The 23,703-nt window shown below is 38.9% G+C and overlaps 1 protein-coding gene across 1 annotated transcript in view; it reads left to right on the top strand.

The window, feature by feature from the left end:
* LOC104910691 (teneurin-3-like) overlaps positions 1–324 on the top strand; it is an 80,551-nt gene extending 80,227 nt beyond the window's left edge. Inside the window, exon 4 of the mRNA XM_031553266.1 lies at positions 30–324. Within this exon, the coding sequence (XP_031409126.1) occupies positions 30–324 (295 nt within the window). The remainder of the gene's footprint in view (positions 1–29) is intronic.
* The last annotated feature ends 23,379 nt before the right edge of the window (positions 325–23,703 follow it).

The following is a 23,703-nucleotide window of genomic DNA, read 5'->3' as shown; positions in this document are numbered from 1 at the left end:
GGGAAGTTTGCTGTGGGCGGGTAACTTAGTTGCCGCGAGCCGGGCGCGGGTGCGTGGGGCTGCCCGTCCCCGTGCTCTTCTGAGGGCACCGCGTGCCGGGGCCGCTCCTACGGGGCGTTGCGCTTTCGGATGTCTCGGGGAGAGGAGAGCCGTGAGCAGGGAACGCGGGTGGCCGGGGCGGGTGAAGCCGCTTCGGGAGGCTCCGGGCTCCTCGATTTGGCCGTTTTCCCCCGACTTGGAGGTACGGAGCGCCGTCGTTGTTGGTGGGGCTTAGAAGTTTTATGTTGCGAAGTTGTTTTAAAGCAAAGTAATGTAGCGAGATAAAACACACACGCAGACGCTTTTATGTGCCCGCACGCTGTTAAAAGTTTTAACAGTAGCTATTTCTGTAAGATGCATCGTTCTGGGCTCATCTAAATTTTCAGGTTAAAAATAGTTGTTTGCGTGGTTTTTTTGTTTTGTTTTGTTTTGTTTGTTTTTTAATAAGGCAACTTTAGCAGCTCTATTTTTATACTTCCTAAATGTGACGTGCCCTTCCCAGCTGGCCCTCCTGGGTGGATGCCTGTGCGATTCGATGTGGCCGCTACCTGCTCCATTGCATGTGTTCCTCCTCCTATGAAGTATTTTGCATCGTTGTGTCGAGGAGTTAAAGGAATATTTCTCTGTCCTAAAACTTAGCAAAGAGCCTAGCAAAGAGCACGCTGAAGTACTGTGCTCCTATGCTTGGTTATGGTACAGAAGAGTTAACTGTAAACCACTTAATGATGACATGATGAAGTTTCTCAGATGCCCTTTCCTTCCAAAATAATGTAAGCATTATTCAGAATTATTGGTATCTCCATATCCAGGAGATTGGCTTCAAGTTGCATATAAGGAAAGATTTTTATAAAGTGTAATTTTTTCTAATGTAAGAATGGTTAGCAAGAAATGGTCCTATGGAAGGATGAACGTATATAGAAAATATATCACTTCAATTTCAGAAAAAGATTCTTTTTTACCCAACCCCTTTTATTGAAATTTCTGCGTTAAGTGTTTTGGGGATTGCTGGGATATTTTCAATGGTGTCACAGATCAGGGGAGGAGGAAAAAGCATCAGCACTGAAGGGTGTATACTTCTGATTAAAAAGTAGAATCAAATGAGTACATGAGCGAACGCTGACCTGAAAGGCAAGAGAAATACTTGACCATGCTAAGAAGATTCTGTTCGTATTTGTTGGAGAGAAAAAAAAATCCAGAGTAACATCTCTAATCCAGTTAGCAAGTTAAGACTGGTACTTCAGTCAAATCTCTTTGAGCCAGCAGTAATTATTCTCCGTTCAAATGGAAAAAGGATTTAGTAATAGAAACTGGATTTAAAGTTGCAAATCAATCCACAAATTAAACCCTCGGTTTTGATACGACCCCATTAAAATATGAGGAAATGCAGTAATAACCAATGGGAAGGTCTGTTTGTTGCTGCCCCTGCGGTCTGCCAGGGCAAAGGCTGAGATCCTGAGCACCTCCAGCCCCAGCTGCAGTCAGAGAGGCTCATGCTGAGCCCCAGGGGTGGCTGTGGGCACTGCCGCCAGCTCCCCTCTGTTTGGGGTTAGGCCCAGCGGCACCTTGGAGGAACAGGTGCTGCTTGTGGGGCCTTAAAAGGGAGCTCCAGAGAGCTGTGTGAGGCTTCAGGTCAGGAGCATTCTGTGTTTGAGTGATGCTGGGTGTACTGCGCATCGATCCTTGCGTTTCTGTTCCAGAACTGAGTGTATAGCAGCGTGCAGAAGGATACACTAAATACCTAAAAGAATTCTTAACGTATTTTTGCGGGATCTTGGATAATTGTGTTGCGTTTCTTGAAGACTTTCAGAGGCAGGTTTGAACTGCGGCACTACGCACTAGAGATTATTAATCTGATTAATCTACATCACGTTATTCTTGGTGTTACTTATTTATTTTTAAGAATAGCTTTATAATTCCTCTACTGAGTGAACACGTGCAAACTCTTTGATAGTGGCTCTATTTTAGCAGCTGTGGCAGTAATGTGCATTTTAAAACATGAAAACACTCCTGCACATTGTTGCAGTTGATGCTGCACAAAAAATTATCAGGGATAATTTTAGTGCATTCCAATGAGAAGCATTGGTTTGACTTAATGAGTGTTTCTTCTTGGGCTGAAGTACGTAAGGTCTTTCAGGACATTTGTGTACAATCCCTGTTCATCTGCTGAGAGGTGTCTTGGAATCGAATGTGTTCACTTAATGATAGCGCAGTATGATTTGCAAGGAGTTGTAGTGTGTGGTGAAATGAATTCCAAGGCGGTGCATGTACCCTTGCCAGCCAGTTCTGCAATTCAAAAAAGCCAACCAAACACAAAGTCATTTCATTTTCTGAGGTTGCATAGGCTTTGAAGAGTACTGTTGTGAAAATGTGTGCTTTAACAACCTTTCCTTTTCTTCATTCTAAAGCTGATTAATTGCTGTGTCTTATAAAACCTGATTTATTTGATACTTTTTTCATACCAAGCATTACCATTATGAAGCTCTTCTTATAATTGAGATTAATGTTTCTGAGCAAAGAAGTGGTTTGGAGGGCTGCATTCATTTTGAGTGCTGTTCTAATCAATTTCAGATAGAGCATTTCACAATGTATCAGTCTGCATCCAAACCTGCCTTATTATGTAGAATTAACTTGTTAGTGATTGATAGCAAGCCTGCTCCATCTTGAGGAGTGATTTGTTTCAAAACAAGTGTTATGGCTTCCAGCAGTTTGGGCGCAGGGTCAGTCTGCAGCCTGAATGAAGCTCCACAGAGCCATTAGGGCCGAGTGATGTGCTTTCCTGGAAACCAGAAGCACACCTACCTCAAGTGGAGCTCCTTCATCTGCTGCATTGGTCTCCGTGTGCAGCCTGGGCTGGTCGCACGCGTGGAGCGTCTCCGTGCGGCACTGCAACCTGACAGTGGGCGGCCACTGTGTTGCTTTGGAGAATGATTAGCTTCCCTCTTGGAATCAAAACTTAGGAGGCGAATCTCGGACAGCAAGGTGCGCCTCTACTGCACCTACACTTGCGCTGGTAATGAAAGATTGGTTTATTCTTTTCTCTCTTTTGAAAGCAGAGATGGTACTTGTTTTGATATTTCCTGGAATATGTGCATGTTCCTCTCTCTTTGTACCTTTTGGTCTCAGCTTCACCGCCATTTCATTCTTAACCAGTGGTGTATGGCCCCATGTTCCTGATGAGCATGAGGCACAAATATTTAAAGTTTAGGAAAAACTAATTTCTGGATAGGGGGAGGAAAATCCCCCTCTTTTTTTCTTTTTTTCTTTTTTTTTTTCTTTTTTTTTAATTAAAAAAAGAAAAAAAGAAGGAAAAAATGAGTAAAAAGGCAAATGTTGGGAGGGGGAAAAAGTAGGAAACCTGTAAAACAGTAAACCCGGTCCTCAAGAGGTTTATGCATGTGAGTATATTACCAGGATAACGATTTCATTATAAATTATAGTTATTTAAGTATTTCATGCTAATTGTATTCATTAGTTTCTATAAGTTTGTATATTGAGCAAATTACATGAGTCTTTTACTTTAAACGTGCTTGTAGAGAGTATATGTCAGGCTACAGCTGGAGCATTGCAAAGAAATATTTCCAGCCTTATGCAGATTAGACGCTAATAAAATTACTAAGTATTTACAAATAGCAAACCCTGAGTTCTCCATACCACTTATCTCAGTCTTTTGCTGTGGAAAAGCCGCTGTATCACTGCAGTTTCATTTTAAGGCTGTAACAGAAATAGCTGCTGCTGATTTAATGCGAAGGAAATCTTTAGAACGTATTCCAAGACAAAGATTACAGCACAGTCTGTCTCACAGACACACGTCTGCTGTCATAGGTGCACTTCTGTTTGCATGATACGGGCGTTCATCCTACCGTACATTTACTTCTGTTGTAAAACATGTTTTTTGCAAAGATGATGCTGAAATGATACAAGTAATTTGAGACAAACTGTTCTGTGTAATGCTATGGGTCTTGCAAAAGAGTAGATATGCTTTTCTCATCTAATTCAAATCCAGTGTAGAAGTTGAAGGCTAGCTGACCTAATTATTTTAAATTTTGTGTCTTTTGTCTAGGACATCTTGGGTTTGTTGATTCTTGATGTGTATGTTTGTGTCTGCAAGAAATTAATTGTAAACACGAGTAGAAAATAAAAATAGAGGAGGGAAACGCTAACCTAGAAATTGGAAAATACTTACCAAATTCAGCACCAGTTTATGTACCTCTGAAATCAGTGAAGTTCCAGGAGTGCTCTGTTCGGCTGAAGTGGGGGACTGAGCTCTCTTTGTGTTAGAATCTCTTCATATAGTGCTTGAATATTATAGGTTGTAGTAGCAGCTTTGATTGAGTTTTACAGTAGACGTGAATGCAAATGCAGTCTTCATGTATGAAAGGAAACAGAACCAGTTTTCAACATGAGAAAAGATGTTAAATTATTTTTGTTGACTTTGTCATGTTTTGTTTTCTATTTTTCTTAGGGCATTTCTGGTAAATGTTTAAAATAGTAATGTTGTGTTAGCTAAGCATTATAATTAGATATATATGATGGTGTTTTTTGTTGTTTTTTTTTCTTTTGTTTGTTTGTTTTTGTTGGGTTCCTGGCAAAGCACCAGAATGGCTGCAGAAATTTATAGTGCAAAGAGTATTTACCAACTTTGTCCATTTACTCTTAAAATAATTTATTTCAAGAGGAAGTACATATTTCTATAAAGGCAGACTATAGTCTTGTGGGAGAAGAAAAGCAAATCAAGTTGTTGTTCCTTTTTTGCCCCCTTGTAGTGTCATGCAAATGTGTATTTTAAGCTTCCAAGTGAAATTACCACTTCACGAAGCAAAGTTACAGTATGCTGCAATGTATATAATAGTGTTTATCATCCAGACGGAAAGGAAAAGGGATTTTCCTGTCACAAATTTGCCTGAAATTACTTTTAGAGTCCATTTCCTTTGATATAGAGATGTGAGTTGTTTTTAACAGTTAATACATCTTCTGAGCCTTTCAAGTTAAATAGAAAATTCTAATGTTTAGCCACAGTTCCCAATTCATACATGACCTCTATAGCTGTATTTTTGCATCTAAATTACAGAAGTGTAAAATGGCAGTTTATAAAATTTAAGATATTACAACTTTAATTTTACCCATGCCAACATAGAAAAATGTTCAGGAAAATGACAAATATTAATGTAAAATATCTGTTGATATGAAACCTGAAACATGTCATATTGAAATCAATACTGCTGTTGGTGTTATTTTCCAACAATGTGTTGAATTTCTAATAGTGTTTTTGACAGCAGTTAAGCCAAAATACAAAGGAATGAATGTGTTTTATTTCCATACTTGAGTCTTGACAGTTTCTGCTGTCTTAAGAAATCTCCTGCCAATGCTAAAATTGGTGCAATATAGATTTCAAATATTTTTCTTGGCAGGAATTGTAATAGTAACTGTATGTTGGAATTTTTAGAGGGAAGCAAAAAAGAAAACGTAAACAGCAGGTCATTTACCACAATGCAACAATAGTTTCTTCAGTCCTTAAAGCTTCTGGTACGTGTTGTCTGGGTTGTGGCGTGGGTGACTGCAGTGGTTGGAGAAATCATCGTCACTAATAAGTGTTACTTTAGATTAGCGAATGAAGGCCTGCAGCGTCCTTCAAAGGCCTCATCCATTCTCATTGTAATTCTTTGAACGTTTGTCCAGCCTTTCTAAAGAAATCACAGTGAAACTTCATGCTTATAGTGCCACAGAAACGGAGTGACCAGAGCTTGTCCTGAGAAGCTTGTCAGATAGTGACAGGAGCAGCAACGCGGCTGTAGCGCAGAAATATCAGATGTTACTTGTCACAGCTTTGCAAATTGTTCATTTAGTTAAATCTCTCTTTCTCGTCGTGTAATGCGTATGAGACTAATGAGTTCTGAGTAGCTTCAGAAAAGTAAACAGTATCACCGTTGTCTAGCAGAAAATCCAAAGCCAGATTGTTTTGCTAATCATTCTCATGCCAGTTCTGCCACTGTCTGTGCGCTGAGAAGGCTGGGGTAGGCGGAGTACTTTTGTTAAATGAATGGCAGCATGTAAATGCGTGAAGCCAGGACATGCCCAGCTAACGCCAAGCCTCAATGGAGACATTGTTATTTACCTTGTAGGTGACCAAGCGTGGGGCTTATACTCACAGGGCAGATTTCCCTTTAAATTTCAATTTCCCTTAACTCCTCTGCTCTGTGAACAGTTTACGTCTTCCCTGTTATAAAATACACGGCTAATTGCAAGGGGCTTTTGTGCCCCTGGAAAGTGCTGTGGCTCTCAGATGTTTTGTGCTTTCCATTGAAAGGGGAAAACCTCTGCCTGTTAGCGAACTTGGCAAGGCAGAAAATAATTCCTGTTGTTAAATCAGTTTTCCTTGGAAAGACGTCCTTTATTCATGCTGAATGCATCAAGTGCTCAATGGCTGCCCAATCCCCCAAAGGGACAGCCTGGGTTTCTGGGTGGATAGGCCAAGCTCATGGCTCAGACTTACGCCGTGGTGGCTGAGGGGAAGTTGGGTGCTGTGGCTGAGCTGCTGGCGCAAAGAGGCTGCTCGTAGTGGGCATTTGGGTGCTGCTTCAGTGGTAAAGAAAATGTCATCAAAAGTCTTGATGCTCAGTCAGCAGCTGCTTAACTCTGCTTGCTTGCCGTTGATCTCATTGCAGAAGACAAATGATTGAAGTTCAACAAAACGCATTTTGGGAGCACTGAGTGTTTGAGCTTATGTTTGAGAAGTGAGAGCAATAGGCTTTCAGACATATCTTTGAATTTTGTTTCTTTTCATTCATAGCTCGTTAGAAAATTAAGACTTTGGGCAAGGGAGTCCTTCAGCATAACGGTTTTCTTTCTTTTATTTTGGGCATGGTTTGACGCCATTGTTATGTGTTGTGTGTGTGGCTATATAGGTGGTAGCAAGGATTATTTCATTGTTATGTCTTGCTACGTGCTTGCAGTTGTAATACAAGCATTTGTAACTGTTAAATCTTCAAAAGTAGTAATTTAATTTTGATATAAATTGCTGACAGGTGAAGGTTTCCTGGTGCTTTTATGTACGTACGTGCATGCACGTGAACGTGTTGACCATTCAGTACAGTTGTTTGACTTGATAAGCACTGCAGATCAAAATTATATATATTATATTGGAAGATTTTTTTAATTATTTCTTTTTCCAGTTTGTCTAACAACTGCAGAAACACATTATTTGTGGCTCAAGCCATGATGTTGTGAAACGGCCAACCCATGAAACTCTTAAGTCTCTGGTGACATTTCCATGAGCGCTGGGAGTAGAAATGCTCATTGTCTCTCTGAAAGTTTGTAGTTATTTTTTGTACTATCAGGCCCTGAAATAACACCAACCTTGTAAAAAAATTCTCATGTTTTTTGGCATGTTTTCACCTTTCACGTATTTTACCTGGACAGTAAAAACTAGCAACTTGTCTGAATATGTGATAACCCAGAGAGTAATATGTGGTCAGTAAAGTTTGGTTTTCATTTTTTCTTAAATGAAGAATATCTTAGTAGGAAAATGGAATGTCTACTCCTACTTTGCATGAAATAGTTGTAAATACATTTGGAAATGTGCAAGTGGCTTAAAAATGTGTAGTTGTTTATTCTTCTGTTAACTTTCAGTTAATTACAGAATGATACTGGGGTAATGATAGAAAACGTTAACAGTTTTAATGATATGTTTAAGAACAGTGCAGTCATTAAATTTAGTAAACTGAGTATGTGGACCTCATAAATAAATGCTGAAATATAATACAAAACACACCATGACCAAATTAATTAGTATGTTTAATCTAGTGGATTCCAGCTAGGCTGCATACAATATGGACATGTATTTAATTTCTAAATTTAATATTAGTTGCATAAGTCAACTCTCACTTACTCAGAGCAGAATTAGTAATAGAATAATAGAAATTTAATATCTTCTAGTGTTTTACATCACTTTCTTTTTCTAACAAGATGTTTTAACTCCATTAGGCAGAGATCTTAAACACTCACAAAAGACCTGAGGAGTATTGTGATGTTCCCCGCTACCTTCTCCATCATATGTCATCATCAGACGGTGGAATTCTTCAGGTCCAAAATTACAGTCTCATTCACTCAAAATGACTACACTCATTCAAATTCTTTAAGCAATCTTGTGCAGAGTATTTTGTATTTTCTAACCTGATGGAAACTTTTCTTTGGTTGCTTTGCTGTGGTTGTTATTTTATCGAGTTCTGTTTATCTGGAGGAGAGTAAATGTCATCTCAATTTTACATTTGAAAACCTTGTTTTTCAAATAAACCTGAAAATGCAGTGGTATTTTATTTAAATATTTTTACCAGTGAATAATCTTTTTTTTTTTTTTCTCTCCTCAAATTGAAAGTATCATGCTGTTTATTGTGTGAGTTACAGAGCAACATTTTGCTTTGCGGTACAGATTTTCTTCAGTTTAGCTCCTGAATTCTTAAGTGCGGATTCTGGACAGAAATAGGAAATAGAGTGGTTTTGATATGTTTGTTATTGAGCCTAATTCTGCAAATCTCTAAATCTGTTTAGTTAGTAGGCCCAGTGACTTCAGTGAGATTGTGCAGTGAATAGGCATTGTGCCTGTGGTCAGTGCAGCTTGTTGCTTCCATAGGATATTCTGCTCAAGATGAGGAGGGTCGGGGAATAATCAATGTGATTTTTTTGTAGGCATGGTTCTGCAGTTTAAGCTAGGGACATATTCTTGGGACTATTCCCAGCAAGTGCTTTGGTTGTTGCTTCCCAGTTCAGATGTTAAAACTTTTTACTAGCACAGACCTGATTTAATTACCCCTGTTTTGAGCACGTGTTTGGACAAGATGACCTCCAGAAATCCTTTCCAGACTAAATGAGCCTGTGCTTCTGTGCTTGCTGGCTACACTCTTTGCAGTCTGTCTTGGGGATGCTGGATTTACTAGTTCAAGCGACACATTGGAGTTCACTGTTGCTGATTATAATTCTGGTGATTCCATTTATGAGAGTAGTTTGGTTTAATGGACTCAGAATCTAAATTGTAGTTTTCCTGGTTTAATCAGTTATGATGAACTGATTTTTTTTTTTATTATTTTTTTTTTTAGTTTGTCAATCTTCATCCACCTTGCTTATATAAGATTGTTGTAACTCACTGGGAGGATTTCTAAGAATGGGTGAGCCCAGTGAGGACCTCCTGTATTTGAAACTCTGAGGTATTCTAGGAAAAGAGGTATTTCACTTCTAGACAGTTAGCTTTATGTCATATGCAGAAAGTACAAGGGCTGCACTAAAATGCCCTTTTTTTTCAGCTCTTATTTCAAGTTCCTGAATCGTTAAATAAGTTGCCCTGTGTTAGATACTTGATAAAATTATTTCAAATGTTAATGAAAACTAGTTTAACTTTAGTATACATGCCTGCTAACTATTGCACAGTGCTAACCTGACAATTTTAGTTGTTTGTATTACATTTTAGATGCGCAGTAACGAGCATTGCTGTTTATGGGCAACGTGATGTATGGAACACTTAATCAGCTTTTTTCTGACTTCTTGAGAGTAGATTAAAGATGATTATATCTCAGTTAGTATGAGAATCTTGAATCTAGGTTTTCTGTAATTTTTTTTATACAGCTTATTACAGAATGAACAAGAGCAACAGGTGACAGTATTACTCTTGCTGGTTTTTTAACATTGATGAAAGGAATAAAAAAGCAATAGTTAAATAACTACTTTTTGGGTCTTTACGTCAAGCTAGAGAGATGCTGCTTTTATGTCAGGTACAGTGCTTAAACTGAAGCTGCATTGTCTCATACACGTTGTATGTAAGAACACTTAAAATCTGTATGTCAAACTGAAAGCGGACTTGAACAATAGTTAGATACCCAAGATAGAAAATAGTGTGGGCTCTAGTCTACTGAACACAAGTAGTTCACCAAGGCTTGAAGAGTTCATTGCCTTATGAAGCACTTTTTTTTTTGTGATGCTTCAGTTTCATACCCTGTTAATGAAGGAAAATAAATGAAATAGTCTACAAGGGATTTCCTCTGAGGTGAGGCACCTTGAACAGGCTATCTTTGTGAAGGTCATTATGTCATGTCATGACCTCCTCTCCCTCGCTTTGAAAGCTGGGCACTTGCTGCAGTAGCTCTGCTCTGCTCTGTGAGAAATGCAGGCTCAGTTCGGTGATCTGAGCTTGGCAGCCAGGATCTCACACGGAATGCCCCAGCCAGCATGGCACTGACAGGTGCAAGAACATCGCAAAAGCACAGGGCACTGTAAGGGTTTATTTACCTGGAATTCAACTGCTTTCAGTTCTGCTTTGTTTTTGATGTGACCACTGAAATCATGTGATACGTGTTTCATTTCATGTAACTCTAGTTTCATGATCAATTTCAAGGCGAAATATTAACTCTGTGTCTAAATGAGATTTTGATTTTTATGATATGTAATCAGACCATTTAAAATCAATGTTGATTCAAATACACAAAAAAGCTTTCATAGGTTGATTTTTTTTTTAAGCTCTGCCTAAGATTTGTATTTCAGAAAAAATCTTCATATACTATTTCATTATAAACAGATTAACTGACAAGCTCTGTATCTAGTGCTGTTGTGAATGTTGTTGCTAAATACAATTTAAAAAATTGGAAAACGTGCAAAAATTGGGTCAGATGCATTTAAGTATTAACTCTTCTAGCTTACTGATATCTTCAAAATTGTAGGCAGAAAAAATCTGTAGTGTCTTTTCTTCTCTCGTAATACTCCAGCAGATTTAATATAACTTGTGTCCCAAGTGCTATGGTTCCCAAAAGCTTGGTCTTGATATTTCTTTGTCCCCTTCTGCAGTGCCACTCTCGTGAGCATTTCACTCAGCCCTGTTACATTTCTCCCTGATGACTGAACTCCCTTCTGGATACTGCTTTCTTCTACCAGAATATGGGTGATAAGACTTTTGTGTACCATGTGCACAAGCTGCTTGTTTCTTAAGCTCTTCATAACTGTCTTAAACAAGGCTTTGGCTTGGTTAACATATTAAGCTTTCACTTAATAGGCAGATTATATTGCCATTTAAAAACAAAGAGCAAGCAGTTACATCTCATACTCTTTACAGCCCGTCTTCAGCTCCTCTTGTCCTCTGCTTTGTACTATCTCAGCTGTTTGTTTGGCCATGGACTGGTTCGGAACAGCAGTACAGTTGAGAAATGCTAATTCCAAATCTCTGTGGGTTTTTCATTTATTTATATTTTGTTAGTGGCAGGCTTGTAGCCGGCTGGCTGACCCTGCTCAGCAGGCAGCCACAGTGCAGCGGTAGGTGCAAGGCAGGAATATGAGGGGGTAGGACTGCCTCTTCAGTGTCATTTTAAAAAAATAGGTACCAATTTAGCACACTTACTATATTCTCCTGACATAAATTAGAAACACCTACAGGAGAAAGGAGAATTCCTAGAAATGGCTTTGCAACTTACTTTTTCCCTCTCTGTGATTTGCTTTGTTTCATAGCCGCCATCACAGCAGAAAACTTTAAGGGCTCGGCAAGAGAAATCATAAATAAAAGAGAGGAAACTGAAGTACAAGAGTACCTTTTTTTCTTTTTTCTGTCCCAGTAATCGTATGTGTACATGCATACTGTAGAGCCACATGTTTCTTTTCATATATATCCCTTTTATAGAAGGGAAGGCAATAATACTGAGATTCCCCTGCTTTGTAATTGAATTGCAGTCATTCTCCAGGAGCTCAACCAGCAGCAGAACGGATGTTGCAGCAATCAGCAGCTGTTTAGTGAGAGCATGAGAGGGTTACTAGCCTTAGACTTTTTTTGTTTTTGTATGCCAATTTTTGGGGATTTGGTTTGTGTGTGTTTGTTTGGGGTTTCTTAAAAAACAAAGCCTCCTCTCCCTGCCAAATGAAAACCCAAACAGATGTCAGCAGACAGCATTTGGTAGCAGAGTTTCCTCAGAGTCTTTGCTGATTGTTTAGGGCTGGTGCAGCAACAGGAGATGCAACAGTTGATGCTGACAAAAGTATTTCTTGTTACAGACATCAATATGTTAAGGCTCTATGGGTGTTTGGACATTTTAGCCCTACCTTTTATTACTAGCTGTGTGACAGTAGGTAATTCTACATCCTGTGATGGGCTTATGCCTTGCTGCAGCATTCAGGCAGCACAGCTCAATTCCTGTGCTTGTCTGGAGGAGGTCACAGTCCCTTAGCTGTGGATACAGAAGTACTGATTTCTCCTGTTGTAGTTGTCCCGTTTTCCACAGAGCACGTAAAAGATTGGTTAGCCTGAAGGAGGGCAAAGAAGGGGACGCTTGTTTACAGCCTGATGCTTAGAGCACACATGCAAGAAGGGGAGAACTTAAGCTTCCTTTAGTTTGCTGGAAGTGTCCTTTTCCTTCATTTCTGTCAGTGTTCTGATGCTGACATGAGTACTGGTATGGTTTGGGGGATCAGCCTGAATCTTTCTTTCTGAAAGACTGTTATGAGTACACACACACACGTACATTTGTTTTGTTTTGTTTTTTTTTTAAGTAAGTATTTACTAGTTCAGTTTGCAGCCTGTCTCTCAGTTCACAATACAGTTGCTGGTACTGGTGCACAAAGGGAAGGAATCAGTAGCCAAGGCTGGGAATAAGAAATCACTGAGAAGGCTGGGGATGCTTTTAAAGTGATTATATGGGATTAAAGTGAGCATGTAACTACAGCATAAATGCATTTGTAGTAAAAAGCTAGGTCAGGTAGAACTTGACTACTTCCTGCTTGTAAAGGATGCTACCCTCTTCCTGGTCCAAATCTGAGCTTAAGTGTGTGCAGCCCTTTCTGTGTCTGACTTCTGCCTCTCCCTCTAGGAGGAGCAGTTGTCAGTTTGAGCCTTGGCTCAGATCATAATCCTGGATCACTTAGGGCTTGTTTGTATGTGCAAAGGGGGAAAAAAAAAAGTTAAAGAAATATACTAGGAATTTAAAAAAAATCCAACCTTTATTTCTCATATTGGCAGTGGCATAGTGTTTGGGATGTAATTTAGAATGTTATTCTCACAAGCACAGATGTCCTGGGATTGCTCTTATGACTCTAAGAGCGCTGTGCAGACGTGTGCACTTGTCTTCCCCTGTAAGAGCAGGGCAGCTGCTGCTGGGTAACTGTCACTGCAGACGCTTTCAGCAGTTCATGAATAAAAACTGCCAGTGGGGTTTAGTAGGTTGTGATAAAACTCATGAAGTTTGTTCTTATTTTACAAATCCGCACACGGAGGCAGTGAAAGATGATTTGCTCATTGTACCACAAGGGCCTATAGAATAGAGCCTTTACTCCTAGTTAGCCTGTATGAAAAGTGGCTTCTATTCTTTATATTCTTATTTTTGCTTTGTCCATTGTGTTGATTAGTGCATTAATTTGTCTCACAGCTTTCTGGCAGCGGTCCTGTGAAGATGACAATAATGTTGAGCTGTGTTTTCTCATTATTTGTCCTCAAATATGGCCAAACTTGTAAACTGAAGATGTTCTTTTCAGTATCTTCTGCCTTCCTTTGGTCTGAAAATGACCCATCACTGCTGCTTCCTCATTCCAGCATGGTTAAATTTCCTTGTGAAGATTTACTGGGTCTATTTGAAGAACTGAGACACTGAATAACTGTGTTATGAATGTTTTTAAGTGACAATCTCAGCATCTCAGAGAGTTTGAGTTATTTTTTACTGCCATTAGTGAAAACAGTGAATGTTTTAGGTGCAGCTGTGTGTATGCATGTTAGTAATGTAGACATAACGTTACAATAAGTAGTTTCAAAGAGTTCACATGAAGGTGCACAGCATCTACATTCTGAATGTGGATTATTTTGGTTCTTTTTTAGGTATCTCACCTGATAAAACTGAGAACCAGAGATGGAAAAAAATAGCGGTGGTGAAGGGCGTATGAGAATTGCTCTGTAGCTAGTCACTGACTGAGAGTGTCTTGTGATTTGGGAAATAGAAGTCTTGTTTTGGTATTATGGAGCTGGTATCAGGCACTTGGCTTTGCAGATTTGTATCGATCACAATTAAGATTGGGATATTCAAGACCGATCTGGACACCTACCTTTGCGACCTTTTGTAGGCAAGCTGCTTTAGCAGGGGCTTGAGCTTGATCATCTCTTGATGTCCCTTCCAACTCCTACAATTCTGTGATTCTGTAAAACGAGTATAAAATTTAACTTTACGCCACCCCTAGAAGTCTAAAAATCTGTATGTACAGGTGTGTGAACATATTTTGTATGGCTTGTCATCTACTAGTTGTAAGAAATATTTTTAGTTTAAATATTACATTTTCAAAAAATTATTTACCTTTCTGTATGATAAGCTTAACTTTGCATTTATAGTCAAAACTTCAGAGAATTTTGATGTCTCATAGTAAGTTCCTGGAAAATAGCCAGGATGGTAAAAGGCATCCTCAGTGCTTGGACCATAGAGCCCCCAAAGTTCCTGGTGCTTTTCACAGCTATGGACAGCTTGCTTTAGCAGGGAGAACGCTTTGCGTGCCGCCTTTCCTCTCATTTCAGTTATGCAATGTCCTTGCAGCAGCTTGCCTGGGAAAGTAAATTTGGAGAAGTACGACTTGAAGCTGTCTTTAAGGAAGGGAAGCATTTCCCTGCGGTGAGCTGTGAGTCATGAGCTCTGCCTGTTGCTGTGGTCCCCACATTGCTGTGCAGATAGTGCCAAACCAATGTGTTGTTCTCTAGAAAATGTCAGAAAAGGAAATCTCAGTTCTGAGAGATGTCCTTTGTCTCCTGGTGTCTGCTGGTCACTGGTGAGTTGCAGTAAGTGTCTGAGGTCTGTTTCTAACTTGTCCATAGCGATGGCTTGATTGTTTTGTGGTTCTTTTGGCTTAAATTTTATAGGCTACTTTGGCTCATTATTATCTTGCTTTAAATCTTTTTTCCCTTTTTTTTCTTTCACGTTGTTTATTGCTTTCTCATTTCCATGTGCACTTTCTGTTTTGAAGAGTCACACAACATCTGTGACTGTAGCATTTAGCATTCAGGATTGCTGAAATGTTTAATGCAACTTGTGTTCTTAGCGCGGGGTGCCTGGCGATCCCACACAGTTCCTACAGCAGTTATTTATTGTCGGAGGGTTCTCAGTGGGACTCTAAGGCAGGAGGGCCTTGTCAAGCTTGCAGGCGCTCCCAGGACTGAGGGAGAAGCCGGTGGATGGAAGCAGGGCTAATTGGCCTGCAGGGAGAGGCCTTGCTCCAGGCGCTGGTGCCAAGCAATTCTACCTGATGGGTTTTCAGGCTTTGCCAACGTTGGGGAGTGGATGATTGTAGCTGCTGACAGCCATGTGAGCGGTAATGATCCAGCCCAGTCCCCAAGATTTTAATGAAATGGGAGAATTTCCTCCCAGGGTGAGGAATTGAGGTGTTAGCTAGCTGGCTGCTACAGTATCTCAGAAGTCTGAAGGTGAGAATATTTGCCAAATTGGTATTGCACACACATATGAGTGCTTGACTGTCAGTGCAGGCTGCTGTGTCCTTCTTAAGCAACGAGAGCATTTAGTTGAGCTGTCTGGTGTGAAGGTAGACATATGCCTATGAGGTCTGTGTCAGGATAACAAGCCCACTTGCACTAATATGTCTTCAGAAACTGACCTAGTCTGAGCAGTGATGGCAGCGTGACCTTGTGAGTGTGCATTTGCTCTAACTTTGATACAGGAGTCATTTGGTGTGCTGCTTTCTTCGTAAATCAGGTTGCCTCTGCCTTCTGCAGAGTCTACACTTTTCTGTTTCAAAATACCTTGTGCAAACATCTTTCTTTTTTTTTTAGCCTTAGAATTGCAGAAATACGAAAGACACAGGGTTGCATTGTATTGGAAAATAAACAAAGCTAGTGTTCGTAAATAGCCAGCTTATTATTGTCTGTAGAATATTCTGTTACTAAGAAAATATCTCTACTTATATAATTGCTTACATGCTATATGAATAAGCCTATAAATATTTTAAGAGGAAAACTAAGAATTTTATAGATAAGTGTTCTGCTACTCTACTATCCATCTCTTCTCTAAGATCATTAACTGTACGTTATAGTTGGGATACAGTATGGCAAATCTGCAAAAGAACTAAAGTTTCAAAGGAGTTAAGGTAAATTCATTTTCTGTCATAGTGATTGTACTGCATATAGCATTTTGCCACAGGACAGTCTTCTCCCAGTGCGGGGCACTGAACAGCTTGCATCTGTGGGAATGTGGAGTCAAAATTGATGGAGCAATCTATTCCTGCTGATGTTCATTTTGATGCCCCAGAATACTGCTTTTGGCAGTGCTGCTGGAGCATACCCTGAATTGAAGGGGGAAAGGATCTTTGCCCCATCTGGATCTTCACGTGTTGAAATGAGGAAACGAAATCTTAAATCTCATTTAGAATTGGAGCTAAGTGGATTGGTAATGTGTGTGGAGCTCAAAAGGGAGAAAGAAATTTTTCCTCCTCCCTGTCATACAACTTTCTAAAAAGTGTTGGAGTTACTCAGAGGAGGAGAGAAGCAGACGAGAAGGATAATTCTTCTTGTGATAGCCAAAATAGAGGAAGTAAGGAAAAGAGAGAAAGCATGAAAGTCTGGGTGAAAAAAGCATGTTGAATTTAAAATGTACCTCAGGAAATATTTAAGAGAAACTGCTGTGCATCAGCAAGGAGAAAATATCTCTGATATTATGAAGACCGATGTGCACTCCATGTGATCTGCTGAAATGCTGAATTCTCTAGGGCTGCCTTAATTCATCATCCAGATTTTGCAAGAGTTCACAAAACTCCCAGGAAGCAAGGAGAAGCCCCGTTGCTCATGCACAGTGTTTCTTCCCTGTTCTTCACACAGTGGGGCCTATTTCTGCTCCACTTCAAGCTACAGAGAAAGCTCCTTTTGATGTGGACGATTCAGGGCTGGACACTTCATAAAGAAGAGAGGCTTCTAAATAAGTGTAGATAATGACATTACAGTATTACTTACAGATATCTTCTACCAACCTTAATGGAAAGATGCCATGAAATGGTTGGGTCAAGAATGTGGGCTTTGAATCTTGCCAATGTGCTCTAAGTGTAGTGTGTATCTAAAAGCCACAGTTTTATTGATTTCTTTAGCCTACGTAAGCAACAATTTTTATAAAGACGCTGTGTTTCATTCCATCCGTTGGAGTAGCTGGAGCTGTTCTCTTTCCTGCGGCACCATGTAGGTGCTACCGGTAGGTAGGTGCCTGTCACAGCAAGTGGAAGGTCTATCTTGTTTTGTGGAACTATGTGGTGGCATTTCTTTTTTAATGATAAGTTATTACTCCATCCATCAAGTCTCTAACCTGATGACTGAGGAAGAGGGGCTTGCATCAGGTTCCTGCCATTGACCTTTCTGACTTAGGTGATGATACCAGGAGCGAAAACTTTCATCAGCATGGTTTTTGGCTTCAGTAACGTGCCCATGGCATTCAGCAATATGTGGGGCCCTGGATATGGCAGAAAACTGAACATCTTTCTCTTTCTTTCTAATGCTATTATTGTAGAATTTCTTTTAAGACTGCATAATATTATCTAAAAAAGATTGTTCTTTAGCCACTTAATAAGCTTTAATATGTCCCTCATAAACACTGTTGTATTTAAAAATGTCCCTAAGTTTTAAAATCCTGCCTTTCCCTGCTATTTCTCCAGTGGAAAGCCAAATGCAGCATCCTTGACTTTTTTGTTTATCAATGAACTAATAAGACATCTTTATTGTGAGAAGTCTCTCACTATCTTACGCTATGTCTGGCTAACAGAGCAGGTTTATTCCACCGGGGGTTAAGAATATTTAATCCTTTAACGCTGACATACACAACACATCGCCATGTCAGCTACAGCTGTTTCCAAACATCAGTAACAAAATTATAGATGGTTTTGAAGCTTCTGCGGTAGAAATGAATACATTTGAGGATTCAACTTGCTGACAGTGTTTATGTAATTTAATCTTGCCATCTGGTAGAAAGTAAACATTTTTTAGGAAATTCAAGTTAAAGGTAGCAAGCCCCTTGTGGTTTCTGGCTGCTGCAAATAGTCCAAGTTTAGCCAAGTTGATGGAAGTCTCCAGTAGGGAGGGGATCGTGGTTTTATTTAAAAGATCGTTATACAACTGCATTGACGCATAAAATTGTTTTAGAACATTTGCTTTATTAACTTCACTGTTTATTCAATAGTTATGTGCCTTTCTTTTGCTCAGAGAAAACCCACGTGCTCTTCAGTGTAATGTAATAAAATACACAGTGTGTATGTGTTGCTAAAGCACTTTAAGTGATTGCTTTTCTTCTTATATTTTTCTTCTTTTCCTCCTATTCCTCCTTGTTGTTTTTTTTTTTTTTTCCATTCTATGTGATGATTTCATTCTCAAACAGCTACTTTTTCCCTTTCTTCAGTTGCTTTGTTCTTTCCTGAGCTCATTATTTCTTTTTGCTTTTTAATCTTGGTTTCCTAAAGAAACACAGCGTACCCAATCCTACTGTGTAGGCATCAGTCCCACTGTAATAATTTTGAACGTGTTAGCCAATTTTAAAAAACTTTGACAGCCAGAAAAGATTTCAAAGACATTGAGTTCCGATAGCATCTGAGACCAGGAGGCTTGGTAGAAAGGAGACACCTTAACAGCTCCCTATAGCATGAGCTGTATGTAGCGAGGAAAAAAAGACTAGAAGATGTTTGTAGCAAATCATGATTAATTAACTGTGCTGCTCATTAAATTGCTTAAGTGCTTCCTCTCTCCCCCTGCTATGTTGTTCTACCACTTTGTGTTTGTGCCATCCGATTAGAAGTTACCCAAGGTGAGGGGAAGCAGGACCCTACTGTCACAGCATAAAGCACAGATACGTATGTAAAGCAATTCTGGTAAGAAACTGCTTCCAGAGCTGTGTAATTGGGAGGGATGGGCAGTGACAGCAGTTCTTATTTGGCTGATAGGGGGCAGAACTGAAGGATATTTCTCCTTCAGTTATTTCTCCTGGATAGTTAATTTGCCTTTAGGTTTTAAGCCTTTGAGATTATATTTCTCTTACTGAATTCTGTTTTTAATTCATCAATGAAATCTTAAATTCTCATGTGAATTGTGACTTTAAGGAAACCTTGTAATTGCAGTGTTATAGATCTAAGGGCTTGCAGAGAGATTGGCAAGCACGTGGGCACGTGCTGATGCAGAGCCTTTGGCTCTTAGGGCAGGAGGGCAGGAAGCACTGAGCAGCCATGAGAACTTAGCAGAGGTGGCTTGGGAGTGGTGAAAGGAATCCAGAGCTGTTCAGGGACCCAAAACATGGTTGCAAAACCAGGAGAGAACTGCAGGTGGTTTCCATTTAACTTTTATGTCTGGAGAACCCAGCTGGCTTTCACCCTCCATTTTCTCTGCTGTTGGAGATCATATTCTCACATCGTTCTTGAAATCTAAATCCTGCTCTGCTCTGGCAGTATTGATTTATTTACTTAGGCTTGTATGAGCATGCTCATGTTCTGCTAAAATTAAAAATACTGTTTCCATGTAAAAGCTGAAAGAATAGTGGGATTTTAAACTATATTGCTTCATATTCAGTGGAAGCTCTCTGTCTGCATCTTTATAGGTCTGAACAGGCTTTTAAAAAAGAACTGTCTCTAAGCCTTGATAATTGAACTTAAGCTCCCGAGTTGCTTATCTGCCTCTGAAATTTAAACCTGATCCTTGTAAAACTGCTATGAAAATCTGCATGAAAATGAAATAGGATGTTAATGGGAACTTGCTCATCTAGACTTCTTTCTTAGTAGTAAAAGCAACCACTTTAGGAGCGTAGATCTGATTTACAGCATTTTCATATGGATGGCTTCCCCACGCCAGCGGCTGGTGACCAAATCACAGCACATTCCAGCATGACCTGGGCGTTTGGCTTGTAATAAGGCCACAGGCTGGTGAGTTCCTAAACATTTATAGTTGTGCCCTCTGTTAAATAAAGACTATGCTTTACTTTCATGCAGTAAAATTTAATTAGTTGTAAGTCAGGTTTTGCTTTAGTTGTAATTAGTTTAGCATATAATTATCATGTCTAATAGCAATTTGAAATCGTCATGCATCTTGATCTCATTCCATGTTTTAAAAAAAAAAAGAACAACAAAAACGTCCACCTCTTAGATGTATTCAATCAGTAGCTCTAATATGGTCTTTTTGGTCAATTGTATTAAAGATGGTATAAAGTGGCAAAAGTGATGCATTTACTTATGTTTGATTTGTGTTACATTAAGAAGATAAAGAAAAATGTTTTGCACGAGGCTAGTTTTTCTTAGACAATTGGATGAGAAATAGATAATGCTTTGGGTTTTCTGGGGGATCTTGTAATATTTGCTGTTTGATTCTTAGCTTTTTTTTTCTTTCTTTCTTTTTGCATTTGTATTACAAAATTAATTCTAGAGCTCTAGCTTTCATAATATAACTGGGAAATGCGAGCAAGAATAGTAATCATCAATTTTCAACAAATGACATGTAATAAATCTCATAGATAAAAGGTAATAACATTTGTATGTAGGAAGGTGGCATATCTAAAGAAGTTGCCCTGACAAGGTGCCTTCTGTGAGCTCTTCCTTCGGTTTTCCTTACAGGAGCAAGTGCTATAATAAGAGGGAAATGTAAAGAGCCTGACATGATTTTAGCTATGATGGAGTTATGGGGAGCCATTTTCACTTCTAGTCCAATGCACCTTATTGTTTAGCAGGCACCACAACTAGCTGTGGTTGAAAATACTACTTGCTAGTAATATTCTCATTGAAATTGCATTTATATTATCTGTTTTATCTATATTATCTAATATTAAGGCCCTTATGTTTGCTCTGTAGAAGGGCTCATCTTTTTCTCTCTGATCCTTTCATCAGTTTGTAGGTCAGCCTATTGTCTACAATTACGATTAATCAGAGATAGCACTTCTTGAAGTAATAGTAAATGAACAGTGAACAGTCTGCTACAGGATGGATATCTGTCTTTTGGAAGCTGTGTGGTCTGATTACAATTAGGAGGAATAGATGACCACAATTAGGAAAAAGGTACTTGATTATTGACATTTAAAAATTGTTTAGAGTTTAGAGAATGTGTTCTCTAAACTCTGCAGGGGTTCTCTCTCCTTTTAGGGAAAGGAATTTTCAGTTCCTTTTCTGCTTTTACCTGTCTTGTCTTTGTATAACAGATGTCTGGGTTTTCTTATATGTATACACACCTGTTAAATTCAGCGGGCACATCATGTCATTCACCTTCTCAGGCTTTCTATTTTAGGAGAGTGAGTAAAGTACAGCTCTTAATTCTGTTTCTGTTTTTACAAAGCAATTGTGTTCCTGGTATCTGACATTTTAAATGTCTTATAAGAACAGAATATTGGTTTCTATTTTATTTATATATATTTTATTTATATATATATACACACGTATATATATGTGTGTGTGTATATATATATACATATGTGTGTGTGTGTGTATATATACGTATATATATATATGTATAAATGCTTGGGTATGCAGACATTGCAGGTAATTATGTCACTCAGTGTTAGATATAACATTTATTGTGGTATATAAATATAGGCATCACACAGAATTAAGAGCTTAACATATAGAACACACTTGTGCAAATAATGCATTTTCAAGTTTCTACACATATCCACTTGTTAACTTCAGTCATACTAAGGCTTCAGTGAAAATACTATTGAAAGCTCTAATAAAATGGTGAATTTATTGGAAGAATAATAGGGAAGGTATATCAGCTCTTGGTTTTGGTGTTGTTTTTTTTTTACTTTTCCAAATGAAACTAATCAGTAAAATATTTTGGTTACCAAATTAATATGAAAATAGTCTTGTTAATAACAATAATCTTATTTATGCGTTTTGCATCTAGGATGCAAAAAACTCTAAACTTTTGGTTTAAAGAGGTACTGTTTTGCCATCACAGGTTTTGAAGTCCATTTGTAATCCTAATATAGTAATATAGTAATAAAGGAAGTCAGATGCTTCTGTTATTGATCAAGACACTGTAGTTAGAAAACAAATGTGGAAATTGCTCAAAATACCCTGCTGTTTTACAACAAAGACTAGTCTAAGCATAAATAAATGGAAATGTTCTGTCTATAAACTGAAAGGAGTCTAAGAAAAAAACTAACCCATTTCAATGTGGCAAATCAAGTGTGAATTTCATTTTGAAATAAATAAGAAAAGTTTTTATTTTTGTTCCTTTAACTGTGTTTTATCCAAACATATAAATACGGTGTTTAGTACTAAGCGGTTTCAGAAGATCAGAGTCATTGGAGCCAATGTGTGTTTTCTAGGCCACAGCTACTGAGCTGATTGAGGGAAGCGAGAGATGTGAAAATCTAGAATAATAGAAAATGTGCACGTAAACCTGGATTTCAGTGGGATGCTTGGAATTAAAAGATGGCAAATTCAAGCATCCCCTTCCAAACTGAAAAACCTTTTCAGAAGATAGCCAGCCAATTACAGCACTGCCTATGGATTATTATTTCTTATAGATCTCCACAAAAAAAAAAAAAAAAAAAAATCTGTTATGTGATAGTGCTTTGGACTTGGTATGATCCATGTATTTTATGTAGTTGCAAAGGTAAAGCATCGTACACAAGCAATTAAATAGTCACACAGAATGAGAATGTAGCTGCCCTTTTATGTGTATTGTGGTAATAGCTAGCAACATCACAGGAAATAAAAGCAGCGTTTTGCTGGATGTAGGGTAGTACAGAGCTCTACAACAAAATACCAGGATTTTTATTTATTTATTTATTTATTTTAATGTTTTCTAGAGCACAAATGCAGTGAGTGCTTTCTCTTGCTCAATTCTTCAAGTCAACATCAACAAGGTGATCTCAGTTCTATTGACTAATATATTACTGAGCAAGAAATCTTCAGGTTGTTCTATGTGGGGTCCACACTGGGTAAGCAAGCTATTGGTTTTCTCGGTTTAGGCGTAGGGTTTTAGGTTGTGATGTTATCTACCTGTATTTTCGCTGCTCCCTTTAAAGTATGACAAGTAGGAAAAACATTTCCAGGTCTGCATGAGATTAAAAGAGCGTAGGAGTAGATTGAAGTTTGGTGGCCCCGTTTGAGATGTGTGTGTATTTCTATACAAGAGAGGGCAGAACAGCCAGAAGAGCAGGTTAGATGAATGGCTAAAGGAAGATGGATTGGGCACCAGGTGGCACCATTTTCCCATAACAATATAATAGTTGATGGATGGCAAATGCTTCCAGTAGTTCTTATAGGCTTCTGCAAGTTTCTTTCTGTTGGCATGAGCATCCTTTCCCCACTGCAATTTCTCAAATGCTCTTTCTTTGTTTTTGGAGCTGTTGGTTCTGGGTCAGCTCTTTTGGAGGTAGCACAGTGGTTGGAGCACTGGTCAGCAGCTGCTGCACATGTCTGCTGACCTCTTCCCAGAGATGTTACAGGGCAGGACCAAGCATGCAACCATGTATCTGCATCAGGTGTAGAATGTGTAACGGAGGGAGGGGGCTAAGGGAGAAAACAGCCTTAGGGTGACTGGGAGAAAGAGTCAAGAATTTATCAAGGAAGGGCTGATAAGTAATTGAAAATCAAATGTATGGAAGGGAAGTAAGGGGAGAAGCATAAGGAAACTAGGCAGTAAGTGTGAGGAAAAGAAAATCATGCAAAAATGTTCTTTCTTCTCCTACTTTCTGTGGGTTTGATTCCTTAAAA

The sequence above is a fragment of the Meleagris gallopavo genome, chromosome 4 (genome assembly GCF_000146605.3).
Source record: "Meleagris gallopavo isolate NT-WF06-2002-E0010 breed Aviagen turkey brand Nicholas breeding stock chromosome 4, Turkey_5.1, whole genome shotgun sequence".
NCBI lineage: Eukaryota > Metazoa > Chordata > Aves > Galliformes > Phasianidae > Meleagris > Meleagris gallopavo.
This window is presented reverse-complemented; position numbering and strand designations above follow the sequence as displayed.